This window comes from Vanessa atalanta, chromosome 5 (assembly GCF_905147765.1).
Source record: "Vanessa atalanta chromosome 5, ilVanAtal1.2, whole genome shotgun sequence".
Classification (NCBI taxonomy): Eukaryota; Metazoa; Arthropoda; class Insecta; order Lepidoptera; family Nymphalidae; genus Vanessa; species Vanessa atalanta.
Genome location: NC_061875.1, coordinates 5,051,889 through 5,079,423, shown reverse-complemented (window position 1 = coordinate 5,079,423; position 27,535 = coordinate 5,051,889). Strand labels below are relative to the sequence as shown.

General features: G+C 31.5%; 3 protein-coding genes across 6 annotated transcripts in view; 1 reads left to right on the top strand and 2 right to left on the bottom strand.

Annotated features, from left to right (window-relative positions):
• Positions 1 to 12,623, bottom strand: part of LOC125063927 (uncharacterized protein ZK1073.1) — a 45,047-nt gene extending 32,424 nt beyond the window's left edge. The window contains exons 1-3 of one of the 4 annotated variants that reach the window (XM_047670631.1): positions 9,541 to 9,729; positions 9,409 to 9,414; positions 7,691 to 7,898 (exon numbers count right to left, since the gene is read on the bottom strand). In XM_047670631.1, the coding sequence (XP_047526587.1) occupies positions 7,691 to 7,898; positions 9,409 to 9,414; positions 9,541 to 9,554 (228 nt within the window). In that variant the 5' untranslated portion in view covers positions 9,555 to 9,729. Of the gene's footprint in view, positions 1 to 7,690; positions 7,899 to 9,408; positions 9,415 to 9,540; positions 9,730 to 12,459 lie in introns of those variants that run through there. The other 3 variants (XM_047670632.1, XM_047670634.1, XM_047670633.1) reach the window with 3 other exon arrangements.
• Positions 12,624 to 15,029: 2,406 nt separating this feature from the next.
• LOC125064321 lies at positions 15,030 to 16,475 on the bottom strand. Its single transcript, XM_047671296.1, has 3 exons — positions 16,357 to 16,475; positions 15,572 to 15,767; positions 15,030 to 15,194 (listed from the first exon to the last, which is right to left on the bottom strand). The coding sequence occupies exons 1-3, from the start codon at positions 16,473 to 16,475 to the stop codon at positions 15,030 to 15,032; spliced, it is 480 nt and encodes a 159-aa protein (XP_047527252.1).
• Positions 16,476 to 17,844: 1,369 nt separating this feature from the next.
• Positions 17,845 to 22,955, top strand: LOC125064091 (rap1 GTPase-GDP dissociation stimulator 1). Its single transcript, XM_047670879.1, has 7 exons — positions 17,845 to 17,967; positions 18,052 to 18,810; positions 19,330 to 19,497; positions 19,724 to 19,906; positions 20,408 to 20,695; positions 21,073 to 21,233; positions 21,503 to 22,955. The coding sequence occupies exons 1-7, from the start codon at positions 17,961 to 17,963 to the stop codon at positions 21,905 to 21,907; spliced, it is 1,971 nt and encodes a 656-aa protein (XP_047526835.1). The 5' UTR covers positions 17,845 to 17,960; the 3' UTR covers positions 21,908 to 22,955.
• The last annotated feature ends 4,580 nt before the right edge of the window (positions 22,956 to 27,535 follow it).

The window sequence follows — 27,535 nt, the reverse complement described above, 5'->3', positions numbered from 1 at the left end:
ACGGACGCGCAGCGGCTGGACGGGCGGAAACTGAGGAGAGACGGAGGGATCTTGTTGTTGAGCTCGATAGGACGTTAGGACTCATCGCCAAATGGGGCTCTGACAATCTTGTTGAGTTTAACGCCAAGAAAACACAGGTGTGCGCTCTCACAGCGAAAAAGTCACCATTTTCCCCTCCTCCTTCCCTCTGTGGCACCACGCTGGAGATACATAGCAAAGTCGCCATACTGGGAATCGACGTTCGGTGCGACCTCAATCCAAAGGATCACATCGAGGCTGTTATAAAAACAGCCTCACGTAAACTCGGAGTCCTGAACAAGGTGCGGCGTTTTTTCACGCCTGCTCAACTGCTCCTGCTGTATAAAACACAGGTACGGTCCTGCGTTGAATATTGCTCGCACCTCTGGGATGGCTCCGCTAAGTACCTACTGGAGGCCTTGGATCGGTTGCAGCGACGTGCGGTTCGCATTATTGGCGATGTAAAGGTCACCAACACCCTCGAGCCATTACAATTGCGTCGAGAGATAGCGGCACTCAGCGCTTTCTATCGAATGTGTCACGGCGAATGCTCAGAGGAACTATTCTCCCTTATTCCTGCTTCCCCTTTCCTTCACAAGTCCACGCGTGCTGGTTCTCGATGTCACCGCCTAACTGTGACATCAATTCCATCGCGTACAAAGAAATTTGGCAACTCTTTTCTTTGTCGCACTTCCAAAACATGGAATTCTTTACCAGCGCACGTATTCCCCTCCTCTGACCTGGGTTCCTTCAAGCGAGGCGTGAAGAGGCATCTTGCGGGCCGGCAAGGCGGGGGCGGCTAGAGCAGATCACCTTTCCCAACTGCACTAGCCGTCGTCGCGTTTGGACTCTACTACCACTTACCATCAGGTGGAGCAGAGTCATTTGCCCTCCCGGGCAATAAAAAAAAAAAAAAAAAAAAAAAAAAAAAAAAAAAAAAAAAAAAAAAAAAAAAAGGTGTACTTGAGCAAATGGAAAATATGTAGGAATAACGATATTTTATTGGTTAACGAAACCTTTACACCTTTGTCAACTTTAGTCGATACAGGGCGTAAGACCAGCCTTTATTCGTCTCAACGTTCGTGTCAAAATACCCGCACGCAACTCGTGTGTATTGCACGCGCAATAATAAACATTTTACAAGTATTGAGTTTCCTGGCGATTCTTCTCGGTATAATCGGCTTCTCAATGATAATTTCAAAGTTTTTAAAATAATTACTTACTTGAATAAAGTTTATTTTACTGTTGTTCAGATATATGATAATGATGTCATGCTGACCAAGTTCCATGGCGGCCACAGTCAAGGGAGACTAGCCAACTACGATGGATATATTATAGTGCACAATTGTATGCGCAAACGCAGGTGCACTCTCTATTCCCTCACTCTCATATCCGGGACGGCAAATCCGACAAGACCAGAAAGAGTTCAGACGCATTACCAACAGCATTACACACATTCAACTTTCAACTCTTCAGACTCCAGGCTTTTCACTCAAAATTTCTATAGAAAATCTTAATAACTTTTTATCGGCTAGAATTTGACCGGGGACCTCGGGACATTCGACCCGATATCCTGATCTTATATCAAGATAATAGACAAACGAGGCATACATATTCCAATAAACATGACACTTAACCAAAAGTTATCAAGATTTTAAAGAAAAAGTCATTTTTATAGTGATAATATTTCATAACATATAACAAGTACCTCTAATGTCACTATACAAATGGATTTATTTTTTAATCTTAATAATTTTTAATAGGTTCCGTGGTTTTCTTACTGCACAGAAACATTTCTGAACATTTCTGCACGGCACGATCCAAATATATTTTATAAAGATATTGTTATTTACAATTCTCAAATGAAAAATATCAACAAAACAGGCCCTTGAGCACATTTTGCATAGCAAATAGGAAATAGAAACACTAGCATTTGCTAGTATATTTACTCGGACATATTTTTCCATAATACGATTATTAAAAAATTAAATACTCACGTATATTCGACAATTGAATTAAAATTCATTGTTATTGTATAATGTCAATGGGTCTATATTTAAACGCTTGCAATTTATAACGTGCCAATCTTTTGAGGAACGCCGTTAAAGCGTCTATCTTTCTGCTCTATCATCTCATGCCAAATTATTTGAAACATTTAAAACATCAAACGACAGACGAATAAACAGCAGTTATAAAAATAACAACTATTGTTCTCACATAAAAGCGGATTTCAATCAATGTAATATTACTATTAATATTTTTGAAGAAAATTAATTTCTTGCTTGTCACGTCAATAGTCTAAATTTAAAACGAGTAAAATTGCGAAACACATCTACATAAATAATAATATAATATCGTAAAACCTTCTCCAAAACGCCTTGTATCTTCTACCTATATATTTTAGATATTTATATATATTAGTTTAATCATTTATTTCAAATAAGCAATTCAATGAAACGTCTCCAATGGGTTAAATTATAATAGAAAAGTATCACTGACATTCGGTCCCCTTTTTTGTCCCCTTTTGACGCCATAGTCATATAGCCTTGATATCTTAAGTAAAGTGCAGACTACATATGATGCACTGAGATGGATTGGAACTTACTTTACGACGCTGCTCTTATGTGGTTTAGTGGACACATATAGTAAATTTTCATCTGCCACGTGCAGGTTTTCTCACGGTGTATTTGAATTCATATTCGTCTGTTAAGGTTTACGACTTCTGACTACTGGGCTATCACAACTGTAACACCTACTTATCTAGAACAAACATTGTTCACACATTGTTAAAATCCTCGCCACGCATTTCTAAATGTTTCTAAGATATTAAGCCTACCAAAATTTATTTTTCGGTTGAAATTTTTATTCGTATTTTACGCTCATTGACATCTGGCTGTTAGAGCGACTGTTCTGAAGAGCAAGAATTAGAATTTATGTTAAGTTATTATTACAAATCTCCGTTCAATCTTAAAGTTTAACCTTATTTCCAGTAGAGAATATTTAAAAATAATAAAAAGAAATAAAAAAATAGTAGTATTAAAAAACATCAAATGACTTTAAGGCTGGATTTTTATGTATTCACATAATCGTGACCGTATGCAACAGTGGCCTAAATATTCGTAGTATTACCCCCATTGAGTCGCAATTTCAATTCGCTCATATTTTACCGGTAAAGAGATACAGGACATAGATACCGGTAAAGAGATATAGGACAGAAAAATTGGAGTATAGCACTTTGTAATCAAGCAAAGTAGTTAATCCTGTACTTGACGCATCGCCGATCGCATCGGATTCCCTCACTGTCATATAAGGGCACAGAGTATACGCATGGGGCACTTATGTTATCCCTCACACTTGAGTAAAGATCGGTCGCGTAAACCGGAAAAAAATTGATTAAAACTTAAAAGGCAGTGAATTAATCCAAGTCATGGTTAGCTTGGTTAGTATAACTATCAATCAATTTAAGGTAATTTTAAATACAGTGAATTCTCTCTATATACTTTAGTTTAAGTCCTGCAGCTACTGCTGAAGTAATTAACTTCTGTTTTCTCAAATTGACTTATATATAAAATATTAAAGAGCTGAAACTCTATCGGCATTTTATATTCCATCATTCAAATACCAAGCACCTTTCACACTTTCTTTTGTTAATCATAAAACTGTATTTCTTATTGTAGTGAAAAAATCCTGTTTTGAGAAGAAATCAAAACTCTATGTGGTCGGATGACGCTTACCTGAACTAGGAACAAAACCGGAGCGTAGCTCGTTTTAAATATAAAACACAATAGAATATTCGGTTAAAAAAAAATCAACGTATTCGCTGTTTCTTATCACACGTCAGTCTTCAGTCATCACGTACGTCACAACCAACCCTGACGATTTACGTTACTACTATAAGAAAACATTTCCAACTCTCCGAGTGATTTATATCGTATTGCAACTGTTCTGTATTTGTTGTGATTGTTTCGGTTTGGATATAAACCTTCTGTCATAGGATGAAATAATGTATACAAGAGTTGCATGAACCGAAATATATAATTTAGGCCGCGTTATATTCACAAAAGTAAAATAAATAATGATACTTTACGAAATATAAGGAACGAAACACTGACTTATGAAAAATTCGGTTACGTACGACTGGTATCTTAAAACATACGCCATTTCCTTTAGCTGTAAAATATTTAATAGTGACTATTTAGTCGTTCTCGATATGTGTGTTAATTAGCGGGACATTATTGATGTGATTTATTTAACAAGATTATAAGTTTACACGCTATTATAGTACACAATATTGACCGAAATAACTTAAACAATATGCATTTGTAAGCTAACGAATCCTCGTTACGGCCACGCAAACCGACCGATGTAAATGTTTAGTCTGAGTTTGAATATTTGGGTTAATCGTCCGTCGCAGTTTGATGGTCCGTCAATGCCATTAACTGGGTATCTATTTGTTTGATCGGCAAACATTTGTACAAAATAATGGACTTTTAATGCTGTAAACAACTTTCTAAGTATAATTAGATATAGTAATTGTATTGATACTGCTACTACTGGTACTTTGATAACTCTTTTATTTATTTTTGACAATAAGATAGAGGAGCAAATGAGCCTATCGATGGATCAAGATAGGCAACAACAACAATTTAAATTTCACAATCAATGCGCATTCAACTCTCTAATCTATGACATTTTTCTCGTCCCGCTCACCCTTCAAATTGAAATACACTAACTACTACTAACCAGATTGTATTTATATCTATGAATTTCGAATGACTTCTCAATTTGGTATGTGTACGCTAAAATATTAACATATTTTAATAAAAAATGGAGAATATACATCACAATAAATAACAATATAACAACAATACAACTTAAACTACAAACTATCTTTTCTTTTTAATCTATGACGTGGACGTGCAAATGTCGATCACTTGCCCATAGACCGGTGCTGAAAGAAATTTTAACCAATCCTTAAAACTAAGACATCATGTCCCTTGTGCCAATCGGTACACTTCTTTACTAACTTTTCAAACCGAAACACAAGAATAGAGAATATATGATGAAACCCTATCACCGAGTAAGGAAAACCTATATTGTAACTAAACATAACATAAGCATTTAGAAAAAAATACATTAACTGGAGAAGAAGTTTAAGAGTAACTTTTTCAATAAATAAATAAATAACTTAAATATTAAAATATAACGCTACAGTACTTTTCATTTTTAATCGTTTTAATTTAGGATAACATTTGATTTACCGATCAAAAAATTATAATAATAAACTTTGAATCTCTACTTGATAGGGCTTTGTGCAACAGGGCTAGGTAGGTAGGTCTGGGTAGGTATCAGCCACTCATCAGATATTCTACCGCCAAACTGCAGTAAACAGTATTCTTGTTGTCCTTTTTGGAGGGTGAGTGAGCCAGTATAACTATAGGCAAAAGAGACATAATATCTTAGTTCCCAAGGTAAGTGGCGCATTGGGCAGGTAAAGAATGGTTAATCAACGCCATTGTCTATGGGCGGCGGTTGCCACTTAAAATCAGGTGGCACATTTGCTCGTCCACCTACCTAAAAAAAAGAATCTCAGTAGTGAAATGTTGATTACTGACCGACCGGCTTACGTACCAAACGCCGTTTTGATACGTGTATGCTATAAATTTTATCATTATTATAGTCAATGTCGTATATTACATTTTGACATTATACGTTACTTACAGAATAGCACTACCGTATCCAAAGAGGTATCCGAACAAGTTTAAGAGTTTTTTAATAACACGATACAAAAATCGAAACTGAAATACGAAGAACCGACGACAAATGATTTACTTATAACTTAAATATTAATACATATAAGATATCGAGCCGAGAATGGCCAGTGTCTAGACACATGAATTTTAGCCGAAGGTCTCTGGTTCAAAACCGGACAAGTACAATTGAGATTTCACGTCCTTAATTACAAGAAACCTGCACGCGTTGAATAAAAACGTTGAGTCTTGTGGAATTATATCCAACCTTCTCTTGCAAAAGAAAGTTGACCTTACGTAAAAGCCGAAGGACATGTACAAACTGTTACTTTAATTTATAAGATACTTACTTATTAAACTTTATTTGATAAATACAAATGCAATTCAAAAACGGATAACCTAAATGTGTAGTTTTAGTAAAAAAACTAAAAAAAGATCCAACTTTAGTGCATATTAGCTCACAATAGAAAAAAGTGGAAATTGAAGTATCTAATCTAATTTTTGATAATATTCCGTTTTTTATTTATATTTTATAGAAACCTTATTTACACAGACAATCGGCTTTGGCGTTAAATAGGAAATAGATACATTATCTTGTATGGATTCGCATTATGTTATAATCTGGCTTTCTAGGCAAAGTACGAAATAGTACACTAATGCGATTTGCATGTATGGACTAAATTAAATATTTGAATATATGGGAAGTAAGTATATTATGATATAACGCGTATTATTATGTGACAAAAAACAATTCAAGAGTACACATCTTTGTCTACATTTAAATATTTATTTGTTCCATGAATATCTTCAAAAATAAAATCAGGCAAAGTTCTTACCAGAAGTTTGCTCTGCTACGATAACTCTACTACTTTGTTGGATAAAAGATTGCCGTACTACGAGTTGTACACAGAGCCTCATAAACAACAGAAAAAGAAACCTAACGTCATGGCGGTGAACTATACACAGTTGACGGTTTTTTATCAAAAATGATCATACCGTATAATGAGAATCACGTGAGAGTTGATGTGAAGAAAATAGATTATAATTTATCTTTATCTCACTAATGATGCTTTCTCCTTAAATAACTGATAATATTTTGATCACGTCAGGTTTTCTCAACATCCGAGGCCACTGGTCTAACAGTTCAATCAGTCAGAAGTGGATACCTTTGTTTTAGCTTAATAAAAACACACTTTTCTTGTGTTCTTTTTTTTACAAACCGAATTATTATCAATATAAGTATATATACGAAATCTTTGGCAGTTTAGCGTCTAGGCACACAAGACTCTCCCATCATATACATACATTTTTAAAGTATATATCTTCATTTCAGAGGTATATAATTCATAATATTTATTTGAACATTGATATAGTTTAAACACATAATATCAAAATAACAGATATTAGTACACAAAGGCAGGCTTAATTCAGATTTACTAAATATATAAATCTTTACTATGCTACTTCAAATAAATATCAATAGCACTAACAGCTTCTTCACATATTAAATAATAAGTAATTTAATAAGCAACTCGTCTTTCTTTCCATTGTGAAATACTACTATTTATATATTAAAACTTAGTTCTTCAGTATAAGCCTTAGTACACAAATCTTATGATTACGTTAATTATAAAAAGTTTAAGCTTTAATTTTATACGTCCAAACATTAAAGTCCAGATGAAAACAAATCATATATTCATTGGACTCTCGCGTGAATTCTCATACAATTGCTGCAAGTCCCATCAAATTTGCATGCATATACATCTAGCATATCTTTGTTTATCATTAATCTTCAGATTTTACGTTTCTTTTTTTTTATAGAAATTAATAAAATTATTTTTAAAGTGAGTAAGTTTTACGAAAACAACAACAAAACTGTTAGGACGATCACAAGACATACGAGGACTTCTAAATTCTAATACCTGATGGCAACATTTTCTCGGGCAGGGTACCAAATGGTAAATGTGGCTCACCGGAGTCAGCGAAGTGGGGATGCTCGATGTCCTGAGCAAGCTCAGGCGTCGTCGTTGCTCAGCGCTGAGTGACGCACGCCGGCTCCTGTCGAGTTCGTAGCCCGCTGGGTCAGGAGAGTCGGTACTCAAACCGCGCAAAAGAGACGGACGGATTCCTCTTTTTAAAAATTATCCGTTAAGTTACGAATTATAGCGTGGATTTTAATGGTATGTGAGTTTGTGTGGTGTTTTGTACGATTTTAATAAGATATTTGTTGGCGTTAAATTTAACTATAGCAACGGTTGACTTATGAATGAAATAAATACATACTAATCGACGTTGCGGCTTAGTTCTATAAAATGGGCACCCCAGTGTGGCTTTGTAAAAATCAGGTTCTTGTCTTAACTTTCCACATAGTTTAAAAATATATCAGCATTTAAATTGGTAGTCAGAGATGAGATTAGAATGCAGTGACTTGCAAAATAACAGTTAACCAAACGAAAATAACAATAAGCAAGCAACGAATCAGTGGCTTACTAATATTTTGCCCCTTAACTTATTATTGGTACACCGCTCGAGGTCTGATTATCATGTAGGGGTCTCTAGGATACGCTTATTTTGGAGTTCCTTAACCCTGTTCTAACTGATGATGCTTTATTAGTATTTAACAGAGGTAAGTCATCACCATATTCAGATGGAGAAATGTTTGGCTCCAAAAATTTTATGAACCTTACTTTTTTTTAAACCTTATTGCCTAGTTTTGCTAGTCTAGAGGCCCCTAGGCAGTTGCTTAAACTGTTAAATGGATAATAATCCGGCCCCGATACCACTGAATCGACATTCAATTTTTAATTCAAAATTTATCCTGCTTGTGATTGAAGATGTTATGAATCTTTCATGTATTGTTATAATAAGCAGGAATGCAAATGAATGAAAAACATCTGGAAATTTGATGGTAACAAACCTGGTAAGAATATAAGTAGTAACTTGTAGGAATCAATAAAAAAATTAACAAAAGAATCTATATTTATGTCCATGATAGTTGATTGATAGTTGAGTCATGGAAGTGTTTATTAAAAATGTTTATTTACACACGTCCAAACAATTAACGAGAAAAACAACGTCATTACGTTACGCATTCGTAGTATCGTAGTTTTTCAAGTAAATCTCTTTCAATGCGTTCAAAATTATGAAACAGTTTTAGTAAATCATATTAATTAATATAAATGTTATAATGTTTCTATATTGAACTAAAACTTAATTAATTTAAATAAAATGAGTGAATACAAATAGTCTTTTTTTAAAACTAAATGTTGTATCTATTAGAAATTAAAAAAGTATAATTTCTTAGGATTACTGTTGACCCTTGATTAAATTAAATATAGCGATTAAAAAAAAGAACAATACGCCCAAATGATCGCAGATTGGGGTCAATGTCTTTGACATCAATATTTTGAATATTAAAAGAAATATATAGTGACTAAATTAGATTTTACTTTTGGCACTGTTGACGATTATTTGTCACACGGCTAGGGAAAGCATATGATTTGACGTAAACTTTATTTATTATAAGATCGGAAATACAATTAGAAACTACTTTTGAACGCATTTAAATGATGTATTATTAAAAAAAAATAGTATAAAATAACGCCATAACCGCGTAAGGCGTTTATTTTCGTAGATTTACCTCTTCCTGATAAATAAAATAAATTAATACATTTTAAAGACGTATCAGATATGACTGTAAGCTGTAAAGAAACTTTAATTTAAAAACACAATAAAATTGTAATCGTATTACTAAAATTTACACAATTTTCACCTTTTTCTTTCCATTATAGTTTATTTAAAATAAAACGTCACGAAGATTACAATCCAGACATATCACTCAAATATAATAAAAAACGATTTAATTCAGTTTAAAATTTTATAAAAGTTTGTTCGTAACGCGTGTTTCGCGGAAATAGTGGGACACGCTTGTCCCGATAAGAGGCGTGAACTGAATTAGTGTTTCAGACAGGTCTACTGAACAGTGTTGAGCCGTAGCCAGCGCGTTGCACAATTATCTGACATTTAAAATTGGATCAGATTAGAACTTGCGGAGGTGAAAGTTTTGTCGCACGATATCTTTTTTTTTTTTTTGAAATACAAAACTTTTTTCATACAATATTGTTATAATTTAATGAATCTTTAAATAAAAAACGAACAAACAGTAAGTTTGCATTTTCGTGCAAACTTACTGTTTGCAAGAAAATGCTATTTTTTAAATAAGATTGAGTTAATATTGGGTGCGAAAATAAATAAACAAGTCTGGATCGAGCCTGACACTTTTATGTCGCTAGGCAAAACGTAAATAGTTGGCTAATAACGTTTTAAAAATCCTGTGTGTAATGGAACTTTAAAGATATTCATTTGAAATTCGAAACTTGATTATTTAACCCAACTTTTTTTATAATTAAGATCTGCATTAAAGAATACCAACAGCCATATTATATATACATCATTTTTTAAAAATAATAAACAGCAATCACACGCTATTACAACACTTTTGTTGTAATCTTAAGAATAAATCTTGTAGTTATATTCTGAATCTCGTTTTAAAATACCGAATCTATAACAGGAGCCGTTTATTTTATTGTGGCAATATTACGACTATGACGCACGCCGAGACCTATTGTCCCTACATTAAAAAGATCTAAAAATCGAATTAAAATTGTCTAAGTGCTTTAAGACATGTACTGACAGGTGCTCGTTTCGTAACAAAAGATTTATTTATTTTTATTAAATAAGTGGACGAGTAAATTCGCCATCTGATGGTAAGTGGTCATCCCCGCCCATAGACATTGGGGCCGTAAGAAATTTTAATTATTCCTTGCATCTCCTATGTGCCACCGATCTAGGGAACTAAGATATTATATCCCTTATGCCTATTGTAACACTGGCTAACTCACCCTTTAAACCGGAACACAATAATACAAAGTATTATGATGGTACATATCTAGACGGGCTTGCACAAGGCTAAACAACCAGATAAAATAAATATGTATATAAAAAATCTAAAGTTATATAAAAAACTTACCTATTTATTTTGCCACCAGCTATCCATCCTAGCTTCACATGGATCGAATAACTACCTACCTCTGGTAGCTATTGGTTTATATGGCGGACGCCAGTAAAACTTCAAGTCGGCATGGCTTTCAAACATCTTCACGATCATTGTAACATTACAGCCAATAACACAAATCTTAATCACGCCTAAACCTATTATTTTTTTTGTTCCGTACTAATACTGTGTTCAAAGAACAAGGCAGACAGACGACTTTGTTTTGTGTAATGATATTTTTTTAATTTTGACAATTTAATAGAAATAAATTATTTAAGCAATAAGGAACATACTGTTTGGTACTACGGTAATTTATGTTTAGCTAGCAAGATTTGTATATTCGTATCTTGTAATAATCCGAGCGAACATATTCAACCAGCAGCTATAATGGAATCCTTTGATGAAACTGCTTAATACTCGAATGAACTTGAATAATAAGACATATTGATACTATTTTGGGTAAAACCACTGGTTGATATAAATATATTTCAATTGTTAAACAATAACCAACCAGCTAGAGAATGCTTATCGTACAGTGATATTGATGATGATTCGGATGATTTTCTGGGATAAAATCATTTACGTATAGCATAAACGCGTGCAAACAAACAATAACGATGCCAATTACAAGATATGTATTTTCAATTCTATATTGAGAATAAAGACCTACACATCTATATTAATATTTTCAGAAAATATTATATTTATTAAAGAGTTCTGTTACTGTTATGAAAAAAATATTAATATGATTTAAAATGGTAACAAAATGATAAACAATTTCTATTTATTTTTTCTTAAAATTAAATACTTTTAATTTTAAGAAAAAAAAAGTGTTCCCTCTAAAAAATTCAAATAAATTTATGAATGATAAAGAATACAGATCATTAAAAAAAATTCTAGACTCTTCACTCTACTAAGATAAAAACTAAGGTATATCTTTTTTACGGTATTCACACAAAAAACAGGCTTTTAATCTGATGTAATACTGTAACCCATTATTAATCAGTTTTGACTAATGAACATAAAATTTGAGAAATCAAATGAGACAAAATATATATTTCTTAGATTTGGAAATATAAAAATAGAATATGTAATGATATTATAATGATAATATTACGTGACAGTAATTATCTCCAAATAAAAAAAAAAAAACATTCAAAACCCTGTCATCTAGAATAAATTATAAAAAATACATTAATTAATATCTATAAATATCAACTAGTATGATAATTTTGTTTATAACATTTTTCCTATGTTTACTACATATACAAAGGTAAAATAAAACCTCTTTTAAATCTTTGGCTGAACTATTTCCATCAACAAGAATATTATCCTAAAATTCGTAGGTGGGACATTGCGCTACACTATAAAAATAACTTCTTAATTACACCACATCTGCTATAATAAAAAACAATAAAAACACGCCTTACCACTTATTACACATAACATTAAAACGAGATTATGTATTAAACTAAATTTACAATGTCAATATCATAAAACGCCAGTAAAACTGACACAAATTAGCTTATAATTTTTCAAGAGTATTTATTAACAATGAATTTAAAAATCTAGCGTCGATACGAAATGTTAAGAACGTATTCCGAGCGACATAGATTTGAAATATCATAACGTACTTACCCTTTCAACAGACGGCCGTTGTCTTCGAAAAAAATCCGAAATTCCACACAAATACATAATTCCGAACAAGATTAATGTGAATCACCGAATTGATTGACAAAGCTATTGGAATAAAAAAGCAATTATTACAAGACAGGTCGGTATACTTTCACGCGTGACATTGCGTTGTGACTACCATCTCAAGTTTATTATTGTTTATGAAGGTAATCATTACTGTGACGTACAGGATGATACTCAAACTTTATTGTACATAAAATAAATCTTGACCTGTCCGATTTTATTCGAATATTAAATTATATTTGTATCGATTTCGAAACAAGACGGTGTTTCTGTTTAAAATTATTGTTTCTTGAATAATAAATGATTACAGATTATAATTATACTAAGTATAAAATTATATGTTAATTTTTGGTCGGTAGTCATAAATTAAATTAAAAAACAATTAAAGACTGAAAGAGTTAACCAACATTCAGTTTTAAAAAATTGAAAAAAGAACACAAATTAAGAAAAAATGATCGTGGTTATTCTTGATTTTTTATTGACAAACATGTTTCAATATAAAATATGTTTATATTTGTTTCAATATGCGGATAGAACAGCCTGTATCCAGCTAGAATTAGTTTAAACCGCCTCAGACCCGCGGGAACTGAATCTATTAATTGTTTTTAATTCCCGCTCCATTCCAAGCAGTCTTACGTTCGTTCACTACAATGTAGTTATTATTGTTCCTTGTTGATCAATGGAGCTAATGGAATAGTATGATTCAGAGTAATTATGATGCAGCTAATACTACGTCTTTGTTCGCAGGAGTAATGTTTTTGTAAATATATACAAAACGTATAAGTATATCTAAATACATTTTATACGGATTGGTTATTTCCAGCTTCTAATGCTTTAACCCGCTTTAAATGTAGGTGGATCGTAGGCCGAATCCTGATCCGAGTCTATAGCAAGCTAAGGTTTAGTATTGGACCTTAGATAATAAAAGTATGTTACGACAAACAAACAAACTCATCAACTTTACACAATATATATAAATATAGATTTGCTTCTTGTTACAGAATAATTATAAGGTCTGTTTAATATCTCTAAAAACATATTAATCTGTATTATAGTTTTATTTATAGATAGATTATACTTGACCTACGTAATCACAGTTATTAAATAACTTAAGTAATCAATAATTAAATATGATGTTAATATAAATATTTTTTATCGAATTTATTATTTTAAAGGGCAAGGTGACTTAAATTACTAGCTAGGTGAATGTAATTAAGATACAAGAACAAATATTTATAGATATCGCCATGTTTGCAGATAATTATATATACTTCAACACCTTCTTCGACCTTCCCATAATAATACCTAAAAGATAATTGCCTGTAGTAACGGCAAGAGGGCCTTGCTGATTCAGTTTGCCGTCCGAAACAATTATTAGTATACATACACTTTATCGCTCTTTATGTTAAATGAACATTATTAACTTGCTGGTAGTGGACTTTATACGAGCCTGTCTGGTTGGGTACCACCCACTCATCAGATATTTTACTGCCAAGCAGCAATACACAGTACTGTTGTGTTCCGATTTGAAGGGTGAGTGAGCCGTTGTAAGTACAGGCCCAAGAGAAATAAATAATAATAAATAAAAAAAAATATATATTGGACAACATCACATACATTACTCTGATCCCAATGTAAGTAGCTAAAGCATATATTGTGTTATGGAAAATCAGAAGTAACGACGGTACCACAAACACCCAGACACAAGACAACATATTTTGAACTTTTTCTACGTCGATTCGGCCGGGAATCGAACCCGGGACCTCAAAGTAGCGTACCCATGAAAACACACACTCCGGTGTACACACTACTCGACCATGGAGGTCGTCAACATTATAACATCTTAGTTCTCCAGCTTGATGACAATTTGGCGATGTAAGCAGTAGTTAATATTTCTTACAGCGCTAATGTCCATAAGCGACGGTGACCACTTAAGATCAGGTGGCCTCATTACTCTCCGGCCTACCTACTCGTATATCGTAAATAAATTTAACATTACAGTTTTTAGATTTACACGTACGAGTAGATATTATCAGAAACAATAGCATTCAGTGTAATATAAATTAAATGTAAACCAATAGGTTTAAATGAATTAAATTATAAATGAAGAATGAAATTAAAATAGTTAATTTTGAATGGTTACAATTAGCATCATAATAAATATTCTAATCACTAACTTTTGTCTAAACTTGGATATCGGTCTTCTAAAAAATACTATTAATAATTAGATTATTTACTCAAATTACATGATTATTAATGTTTAGTATACAGAGTTATAAATATAAAATAACCTGTTTTATCATTTATTTATTAAACTAGATTACAGATCTTTTCTATAAAAACTAAGTTATACTTACTATACTTTAAATTTAAGCCACGCAGATTTTGCCCAAGGCACCGCCGTACCGAGGTCCTTAGCAACGCCACTTATGTTATAGAATTAAATAAATTAATAAAATTATATATCCATAAACGTTGAATCGACACAAGAACATTTTATTAGTCATTTCTTAGTTTTCTTTATCACTTATTACACGTGCACAGAAAGCTCTCACTCTCCCAGATAGCTCGTCGCCGGCATCCGCCTTTATTATAATCGTAAAATATTTGTACCCTACGCCTCCACGGAATATTATTGGAATACTACCATTGGTTTCGATAGCCAAATGTGTTAGCTGAAAAAATATGTTTGTTACTACTTACTTACTTAATATAATAATATTATAGTCAATAGGTATTACATGATAAATTAGAGAAAGGCTTGGTTGTTGGGAAGATAACGGATGTACAATATACAGCAGCATATCCTCTTTATATGTATTTATACTACGCTAATTTCTGTTGTCACGTTTTAACTGAACAAGAATGAGAAGACTCATACATACAGATTATGTTAACTAATTTTCTATAAACAAGAAAAATCAAGTTTCAGTTCCAAATCTAAATAATGTTTAAAAATATTATTAAATAGATAGTTTTGTATAACATCACAAAAAAGATATATAAGTTCAATTAAAATAAACACCTAATTAGCTTTACTTAGCTTACATACCGTACAGTCAAACACTCCTTTGCAAATTATTTTATGACCCATAATTTGTGGCTTGTATTGGAATCTTTTATTATACACCCTTCTGTCACCCTTGTTCGGACTAGCTCCTTGATACACATTCCTGTATGGCGATCGTATGTAATCAGGTCGCTTTGTCACCAGTTCTTCGGGATACGCGTAATTATAATTCCTGCGTCTAAATTTTACGAGTGTTAGATAGAGTGTATTTTTTTGACAATGAATTGAAGGTAAAAGGTAAATACGATCACGAAAAGTGGCGTTTTGTTGATCGGCGAATTTGGTAACAGAACTTTGGTAATAAAATTAAAGTAGAAATAAATAGTTAAGTATAATAGTGTGCTATTATGCATAACAATATATTTATTAATTCGAAAAAAAAACACAGTATACGCACTCTGGTCAAAAGAACTATCTATAAGAATAAACTCGAACCCACCGCGGAACACGATCGTGAAATGTCTGAATATGATAAACGACATTGATGAAAAATTATAAGTTATAACATTTATTTAAAGGATACTTGAATCAGAATAGCGTATCACCATTTCACTAGTGATATACAAAGTGAATTCTTCCAGAATAGCCCTACAGATTATTAAACACTTATTGTAATATGATCTTACATTGCGAAAATTCGGACGAGGCATTGACTCGCCGGTAAAAATCAACACACAAAAATTTAACTTAGAATCTTATAAAATATCAACAGTGCATAAAATAGTGGAAATAAAAAGAGTTTTATATATACCTAACTCTGTACAAACCTGTAAATAATTGGACGACCAAATCCAAATTTGTGAAGTTTTTCATAATTAAAGGTTTCGTTAAGCCCAAATAGGAGATGCGAGTAAATTAAAATATTAAATATTATAAACAAAACCATGTCGTTAAAAATGGATATAAAGAATATAAATGAAACTTATTTTAAAAAACACACACATTATTGTTTTCATAGAAACAATGTGACTTTCTAAAATATTTTATAACTTCTCGTTTTCATTGTAGTGTTTTTATTATCAATACGTCGGAGAAATTCGTTCGTATGCGAATAATTTCAAGGTTTATGAATAGTCATAACTGCAAGATTAATGACGCGCGACCTGTAGTATGGCTTACAGTATATAATGATTTATATTTGTATTATTAATTATTGAAAGTAATAAAAATGGTAGGTACATTTAAATAATAAAATTATATAAAAAAAACAGGTTCACTTTAGTATTTAACCAGATTATTAGTTATATCGTATACCTAAACCCCAGCTAAAATACCTTTTTTTTAATTTACCATTAAGTTGGAGATGAATTTTAAATACAAATTAAGCACATAAAGAAGATACAGTGGTACTTGCTTGGATTGAGACCCGCAATCATCGGTTAAGATGGCACACGTTTAACCGCTGAGCCATCTCGTCTCTTGGGTCATTATTAAGTTAATAAAAACGGTTATGTTTATTTAAATTATATTTTATTCAACTTTAAAAGCTATCATATCATTATACGAATACACAAAGTGGCTTTAATAATTTCGACAGTTTTATTTAATTTCATCGGTAACTTTTAGGACCATTAACAACGTGACCACTTTTATTAATATAACTATGCTATTTTTAAAGAAAAGATATTAATTGACAACGTCACCTAAAATGCATAATCAACAGATAAGTACAAGTAGGAGTCTTCATAAGGCTTTTACAAATTAAACACATGAAAACTCTGTATTTAAACCCGCAATTCTTGGTGAATATTCACGTTATCTAGCTACTAGTCCATCACGTTTCTCGTTCATAATTAGTTTTTACTACAAATACTACTTGTAGTTTAACAATATAGACTAACTATTTGAATATATTTTTATTATATTACACAATTATTAAGGTTTTTAACTAATACTTAATCCATAGTATCTAATATTTGTAAATTCATAAAATATTTTTCTGTTTTTTTTCAGTAGTTTTATTAATACACTGGTAACTCTTGGTAGACACCAAGGTTTATTACAAGGTTACCGTCACGTACATATTATTACGTACGTATTTTTTATTTCACGTATTCCATAGGTTTACGTATAATAATTATAGAACTATTATTTAATTAGAAAAAAATATGTATAAATAACAGAAAGAAGACTTGTAAAATGTGATAACCAAACGTATGGCATAAATAATTTGACATTGACCGTGACATATTTAATCACAATTTGACATCGATTTGTCTATCTGTCAATTAATTTTCACTGCTTGTAAAATTTGGTTTAACTCTATTTTAAATTATGTAAAAATACTTTTGCAGTGCCTATTTTAAGAGAGACTCATAATTCATACTCGTAGTAATAGTTTTTCGTAAATTTAGCTCTATTTAAATTCAACATGGACGGTAAATGTATTCACAATTTAATTACTTACATTGAATAAAACATTACATGATTCTAATTATAAATATTATTTCTACAAAAAACAGGATCTTCAGCAAAGAAATCTTCTTCTTTTGAAAAATTGGTAATACAAAACATAGAAAATGTAAGTGATTTAAAAACTAAACTCAACGAAATAATTTCAGAAGGCAAAAATTATGAATACGATGTATCGTCATGTCTTAAGGCCTTATTAAAAAGTAGTGACCAAGTAATAGTATTGCTGACTGTACAGGCAATATCAGAACTAGCGAAATGCCCAACTAAGAGAGAAACATATGCTGTAAAAGATGTTATTCAAGCTATTTTGCTAATGTTAAATAAGGAGGTAACTTTAGAACGAATAGATTTAATAAAACAGTGCTGTAGAGCACTGGGGAATTTATGCTGTGATTGTGACAGAACTAGAAAAATATTAATTGAAAGCAATGGTATTGCAACTCTTTACAACATCATGGAAATCAGTATATCTCAAACAAATATGCCATTAAATGAAATAAAATTGCTTACATGTAAAACATTGTTAAACTTCGTTATTGGTGGTCAAGAATACTCAGAATCATTAGTGAAAGGAGGTTTAATAGAATGTGTAAAAAAAATATTATCTATGGAATTTAAGAAGGAACAAATGGAGGATGATCTTGTATCTACAGTTTTGTTAATATTAAGTGTGATTAATGACAATGATCCTGAATTTCTGTATGATTCAAATGTAAATACTGCTGTGTTGAACATATTGAAGGAAACCACTAATATTGAAGTTTCCGAGTTGTGCTTGGAGCACGTACATACTCAAGCTGAACATGGTAATTAAAACTAATTAGATTCAAAATAAACATACATTATACACTAAACAAGGCATATTCCATAGTTATTAATATTATTTGAAAACAGAACTTTTTATTACTGATAAGACTGGAAGATTACTTAGACTGTGAGATAATTTTTTTGTAATAGCACCAATATAACATTTAACATAACAATATAATATTTAACACCTTCTTGGAAGAGGGTTAACCATCTCAATCAATCAACCCCAACCAAAAAAGGATCTTTCAAATTGGTAACAAACATAAAAAGCATAATTAATAACATATTACCTCTTTTATTGAAGTTGGCTTAAATAAAATAATTATGTGAATCCTTCACGATTCACGCTTCCTGAATCTCATTATTCAATATTCATCTATTATTTTTAGCAATGAATTTTTTGTGTTAACTTAATATAGAGTCCGTTAAAAATAAATTTAAAGTTATGTTCATGTTCACAAAATTCATTGAAATATTCTACATTTAATTAATGCCTAATATTTTTACAAATTTAGATACAGTGAAAACTCTACTTGCTAATGAAGGAGGTGTCAACTTGGTATGTCTACGTCTTGAGCAACTTGTGCAAAGGCTCGACTCTGGCGAGTTAGCTGCCGATGACAGTGAAGTTGATACTGTTATGAAACAAGCTTGTGACCTTATTATTATTGTGTTGACTGGAGGTAAGTGTGTTAGTTTTACTTTAATAAAATAACACTGTTTTCCACTACTAAGTCACTAAGTCACAACACTCGATTAGACGATTTTTGTGACATATATTAATTCTTTATTAATATACAATTTAATACATTTGTGACTACATCTAATATCTGAAAACTGTTTGAATTTTAATTGGTCAATTGCCATATTGAAAATGGATGAATGGGCATAAAATTGGTTTACTTTCAGATGAAGCTATGAACATCCTCTATAACAATGGAGAGGGTGAAGTGTACTTGACTATGGTAAGGTGGTTGGACTCTAAGAACTACCAGCTCCTTACCACAGCAGTGCTTGCTATCGGTAACTTTGCTAGACGTGATGACTACTGTACACAGATGATGGATGACAAAATCTTCGACAAATTGCTTGGTAATTTTTATTTCATTAGTGCAGACTAGCTAATACTATTAAATAGACAATTCAACAGAAAACGGTCACCAATGTCAATAAATATTCGCATTATAAAACTAATCTTTGGTTATGTATTGATATTGTTGCTAACTGTCCATTATAGCTTTGTCATGGTGAAATAATAATTTTATTTATTTCCTAATCGCGCCACCTATCGCCTTCAATCTAAAATACACTCAATAAAATTCATTGAAATCAGCTTAACCAAAGGAGCTCAGCCAACATATACAGACGATTTATGTATATATGTAAAGATGTTGTCAATGTGTGTAGTAAGCAGACAAGAGAAGAATTAGCGGGCTTTTACGGCAGCCTCTTAAAACTCCATATGATGCCAATGACTATGGACAGGGGTGAACGCCGGTGGCCCATTTGCCCACCCGCTTAACGAATCCATAAAAAAACAAGAGGTGCTCGGTGATTCCAATGATTTGACAAGAATGTAAACGAATGTTCCAGATATATTCGAATTGTACCACGGGTACAGCGTCCGCTCGCAGGCGGAGAGTGTGGAGGGCGCGGAGAGCGCGGACAGTACGGAGGGCTCGGTGGACGCCAACACGGCGTGCCGACTGCAGCACGCGGCGCTGTCCGCCATGCGCAACCTCAGCGTGGCGCCGCGCAACAAGCGGGTCGCCGCCCGCACGCGCGCCGCCGCCGTGCTCGTGGCCGCGCTGCCCGCCGTGCGTGACCACCACGTAGCTTACAAGCTGCTGGCCGCAATTCGCATGCTCGTCGACGGACAAGGTGATCCATGCGTAATCTACTTCTATCGAATTTTACAGTATCAATAGCGCAATGGCTTTAGGCTCGCCCTGCAATGTAAAAAAGATCAAGTTCGATCAAGAACCCTTGGACTATTATTGTTTCCACTCCTAACACAAGCTTTAAGCTTAATTTGAGGAGAAAATAGGAATATTACTAATTCCTTATAATGGGGCATTGCAAAAAACATCTGTATCAAAGATTCGTCAAACAGTTTAATTAATAATTAATATAATTTATACAGTTGAAAAAAGAACGTAATCCTCTGATGTCTAATATTATCATCAATCCAGTTTTTGAGAAGCCAAAGCCTATACAAATTAATGTAGCTCTAAGTAATACTAAATGCGGATGTGCAGAGAGCGTGGCGCGAGTGCTGGCGGGGAGCGCGGACGCGCTGCGGGCGACGGCGCGCTGGGGAGCGGACGCGCACGCGGGCGCGGGCGGGGAAGCGCCGCGCCTGCTGGCGTGGCTCGTGCGCCTGCTGCCGCGGGACGGCGCGCTCGCAGGCATCGTGCAGGTACGGGGGCTTCAAAGTCGTGTCATAGTTTAGAACGAAGTCGATGCCATTATCGCTTAAACCGTTGTTGACTCGCCCTAAAGCCGACTACCGAGAACGTTTGCGTTAGGCGTATCCTGTAATCGAGCACATTGATGACAGCTCTTCTTTGATAGTTTAGCTGTTATACAAATCTACCATATATATGTATAAATGCTATAATGGAGTGCTTGCACTTTACATTTATTGCGAATGAATATAAGCGAACGATGATCATTGTCCTTTTTCAGGCCGAAGGCTGTATCTCAAGTTTGGTAAATATGCTCGTGGCGTCGCACTCCGTAATGCAGAACGAGGCCATCCTAGCTCTCACTCTACTCGCCATACACACGCTCAGAAACACGCCCGAGACTATCGATATAGAGAAGAGTTTCGTGACTCAGTTAATAAGTTCGGAAATAGGTAAGCACGTTTCGGTACTTATGGAGACTAATTGCGCTAAAATGCCGGTAGAAGTCGCAGAGAACCTCGTTGCCTTCCTTGATATCACGTCGAAGAACAACACCATCGTATCCGATTACAAGGATGCTAAAGTTCACGAATCCTTGAAAAAACTCGTAGAATCTAGAAAAGATTTTAGCGATGCACTTAAATCGTGTATTGATAATATTAATACTGTTATATCTGATGAATAGGGAATCTGGTTTAAAGGTTACATTAGAGTTATAAACTCTAATAGTGATAATGGTCTAATGCTTGTCAAAATTGTTAAATTCTAATCATAAAATAATAACTTTAAACTGATTTCTAAAATTCTAAAGCTTCGAAAGACACATTCCGAAATAGTTGCATGTCTTTTCACGGGCTTTGAAAATAGTTGTAAAACGACTCCGGTTATTAACTGTTTCCAATAAACTTCAATTTCTTACTATTACTAGTTTTATAGTAATATTATTTTTTCGGATATTTGACCGAGTTTACTATTACAACGTTATTGATACCCACATTTTTGTTGTAAATTCGAAAGACAAATTTAATATTTATCTATTTCAAAACTAGGCAATATGTGGTTTGCTTGTTTATTTATATGTAAAAAAAGGACCTTAACTTTAGTGCCAACAATATCTCTACAAATTTCTGTACAAAAATCGCATAGTTTACGAACAGAAATATGCATCCATTTTTATATACAATATTACTGAAAAAACGAGTTCATGAGGCATCTGGTGATTACCTTTAAGCTCAAACTGTTGTAAAAAGTACTAGTGGTCGCATAGTTACCGAAATTCTATCATTATCCTAAATTAGAGAAAATATATGAATTTCCATATATGAACAACTTTTATCTAGACTTATTTCTGTTTTTTGTATTGATAACACTAAATCATGTCAATGGCTACCAAACAGAAGAGTAAAAGATAGTGGACTGTTTTGTCTTTGCCTATTTTTAAAGATAACTTCTTTTTATGTTGTCTATGCTTGACCATACAATGTAATGGTATTTTAATGGCTCACGACAATTGTTTAATATATTGTTGTGTATTTACACGATAATTTAATAGGGAACGCACTTGGCCAAGCGCTCTTTTACCAAAACTGGAGTTTTATCTGCATTTATATCTGAATATTAACTCCGGTGAATATTTAATCAGAACTTTATTAAGTTAAAGTGCCATAGTATTAATCGTTTTAATATTAATTTAAACCTATTTTTATCTAGTCACTTTTAATTATAGATGTTTTTAATACTTTTTGCTTTGATAATATTGTTTGAAGGTATATTTAAATATTTAATTATATATTTAGAATATTGTGGTATATTTGGTTTTAAAATATCAATTGTAGAATAAACTCATTCTTCGATAACTATTCTTAAATGTCTTATGTCATATTGGCACATATAAAAATAATATATCTTTTATTATATATATAATTTTATAAATATTTTATTAGTAACATCTTCATAAACAATGTTTTAAATGTTTCTTCGTTCATTTTTATTTAAATAAAATAATACTTTATTGGTTTCAAAGACCAATGTAACAATATTATTTTGTTTGAATGTATTTTTCCGTAGCAACATTTAAATTAATCAGTACAAAGTAATTATATACTTAAATAACTTAATTAATATATAACTCTTCTAGAGCGCTTTATTAATCTGTAACTAATCTTGATACTTGTATTTTCATAGGAATCTATACAGGGGCGAAAATTACTTTGACATCAAATAATTTTCAATTATGTAGTAGTTTTTAGATTAATTCGACTTTAATGTTTTGAAAGTATTTAAACTTGAAGTATGATTTGATGATTTGAAAGTAATTTTCATCGCTGTTTTAAGATTTACTCGCTAGTAATATTTATATATAATTATTATAATAACATATTTCTCCTCTTTGATAGTATTTAATATAATTGTTGCATTTAGTATTTATCTCTCTATTTATAAATCTACATTCCAAAGCTTTGCTTTCCACATTATATAGAAAAATATATATAATGTGTATGTATTTATATAATTATTATCGTGACTGAGTAATATAATTGAATTCAGATTTATCAGCTATGCATGTATACACATTCTACTCACCGAATACCTTGTAATATTGTAGCTTTTAATATGAAAAATATTATAATATCATACTACTACGTCTTACCGTACGCCTCAAGTTTCTTTTCTTATGTGTTTATTCAAATATCTTGTTATATCCAACCTAATAAAAAAACTCATTCCAAATTCGAAAAACGTTAATAAAGGTTTTCATATAATATTTATTTTATCTGTTGTACTATGTAACTGTTCATTTATCTTCTGAAAAGTATCCCTTAGAAAGTGTTCAGACCAACTATTTTCACCAATTACGTGGATATCTCCCTGATAAATGACAGATGGTTACTATTCTAAAATTTTAAAGTAACTATTCTAGTAACAAATCTGTAAGTGATCTGTGTTCACAATGTTTTTATCGACAACTAGAACTACTAATCGAATTTAATATGGCATTTACTAGAATAAGCTTAAAATAAATACTACTTATTTTAAGTACGACGCTATATTTATTATTATTAGTATAACAGGAAAATGGTAAAAAAATGAATTAATTACATTACTCGGTCAAAAATTAATTAATACAACTTAATATTAAATGAAATGTTTTTTATATTTAAATAAAAATAAAGCCTTTACTATAAATGGAATTGAGAAAAAAATTGTATAAGGTAAATAATGTTATTAAATTGTTAAAATTTCATTCAAACTTTGAGGACTTTTTTAATATTACAAAATGTAAGCAATGACATTTTGTTTCTAGACACATTATACCAATCGACTGTCATAAATTAATGACACTTTCGTTTACAAATTGACAAGACAAAATATTCAAATTTTCTAATAAATTAAATAAAAAAGTAATTTGGAAAGAAATAGTAATTATGGAAAACAATGTTAATCCAAAATATTTTAGACATGGTTTAGTAGAATAGCATGTCAACACAAAGAAGAAGTTTCTGTTAATAATAATTATCAAGTGTCGAGTCACTGTTCGAATTTTATAGAGTTTTCAATCCGCAACAATTATTTCATAACACCAGTTACTATGATCTAATCGTAAGCCCCACTGGCGTTTGGTTCTGACTCAATAAGTTGACATACATTATTTATGTATCAATATTAATAACGATCAATCAAAAGTAGAAAAACTTTATTTATTTAAATGGACTCACACTATAACTACTATTGTTAACTTATAACGACATTTGAGACAATTTATATATGATATAAAAGCTTGTTGCGAGATTTACTTGCGGAGATAAACAAGTAAATTAAATAATTTGATGTGAATAATTGTAACTATTAAAATTTTCAAACTAAGTAAATACGATTACTTAAAGCCCTTTTATTTGCAATCCATATTGTAGGAGTACATTAATAATAATTAATCCGCCATATTGGATATGCCATGGATACGCCATGTTGGATTTAGAATGACGTAACATAGTGAATGCATTGCAAAACATGCAATATCACCTAAACTGAACGTGTATACAAAATTTCAGATCATTCGGTTAGATATCTTCTAAATTGAGTTGCAATATTTCACCCGAACATACTTTACATTACAAGTTAAATAAAAGCATACAATGTAAAAATGACGTAAACTTACTTTGTATGATCATTCTGAATACGCGTCTGAAATTCCATAAATAAATAAAGGAAAAAACTGACTCGTTTTACGAGGTTCTCACCTATGGCGATATTTTTATTGAATTTTCGTTTTATGAGTCCATATAATATGTCTAGAGAAAGAACGTCATTAATTGTAAGCAGATTAATAATGATCTTTCAATTAATTTCACTAACAAGATCTATCATTAAACATTTTGTCGTAGTTTTTAATAAGAAATTGGTACACGGGCGTAGCAATCATTCGATTGTTATATTTTCTAAGACGAATAATCAAAGATATCCAATTGTACGACAAAATATTTTTACCGCTATTATCATGTGCATTTTTTTTATTTAACAGTGATTTAGAAGCTAGACGAAAAAATCGGTACAAAACTTAAGAAAGTAATTCACCTAACCATTGATTAATTATTTTAAGGCTTTTTCTGATACTATTATTTTGTAATTAAGTTTATATATTTATTTGATAGCTACGCCACGAATGTACCAACACTCGTGTGTTACAAATAATCAGCAATATAACGTAATACTCTAAGTACAATACAGTTATTATAAGTATTATAATTATTATACGTATAATGTAAGCTTCTCTCCTGTCGTTCTTAATTCTATTTAGCTTTATACGTCTTAATATGAATTTGTATATTGATACAAGTTAACGATATCTACATATTTTTTAAGTTATTATGAAATTTAAAATCTTAATTTAAAAAATATAATAGTAAAATATCTATTATTAACATACTAATTTTCTCATGATATTTTTATAATTAATAATTATTAATACTTTACTCAAAATAATATATTACTAAGATTTTATTAATCACAATTAATATGGTCAATATGATTTTATTAATCATTAATACAAATTCATGTTTTGATGTAGGAAATGTAATACTAAGAATCCGATAGTGCACTTATCAATAGTTTGAAGCTATATCCAAATATTTAGAACATAGTTCTAGTAATATATATGCGATTTTGTGAATGAATGCATTATGTTATAAAAGTTTACTTTATTATTAGTTAATCAAAAAATCTCCACATAAAACGTCACTCAGTCCCGGATATTGATTATTGGGGGGAGGGGGGAAGAGGCAACCTGGAGCTATTCCCCGAGCGGTCGTTTCAAAACAAAAAACCGCAAAAATAATTTGATGTTCTACAAGCAAGTTATATATGTATTTGATTTTGAAATGCATCTCTATAATTTCTCAATTACTTATCAATGCATTTCATTCCTTATTTAGCATTGATAAATTGAATGAAAAATAGTTTATTACTGTAATATTCTCATCTCATCTCATAATCAACAATTAGTTCTAACTAGAACTAATTCCATTTAATTCAAGCACAAAATCGCACAAACCCACTTTAGTCATGTGACTAGTTTGATGTTTACGAATTGTATGATTATTACATTCGCTTGTAAATCCAATGTTTGTGATTATAAATTAAAGAAACACGATTATTCTCGTTAACGCACATTATTAAGTACGGACCAAATATTGTTAAATTTTTTGGGAGAGCTATGTAAATGATATTTCAGCTTTGTAAGTTGTTGTTAAATTCAATAAAGTTGAATCATTTATGTATTTTAACTATGGTTGCGATGTGACTTTGAAGTTATTTGTCGCAACATCGATGTATAAAAAGCGATTTGTTGATAAAGTATCGAGTGAACTAATCACTAATTATGTTCAAACTTCTACGATCGATTTTATGTTCTCGTAGGTTTTGTAGTATTTATTTTATAATTTCAAAAGAATTTATACAAAAATAAGATAATTGTGAAGAAATCTTAAACTATGAGATTCAATATTTTAAAGAAAATAGTCACGGACGCGTTTAGTTATCGATGATAGTAAAAATTGTTTTACGCTGTAGAAGTACTTTTTATATAAATTCTTATGAAACGGACTTTTTGATTATTTTTTTTTAATTAACATAAATTTTTACGATGCATATAATTTTTGCGAAAGTAAATAAATATTCAATTGAATGTTATAAAATCATATTAAATTGTTTATTTTATTTAAATACTTCCGTGTTACTAAGTGATCAAGATTTCATCAAAATTATTTATAAATTGGGGCACTTAAATCGTAATACCAATTTTTAGGGCACATTATTT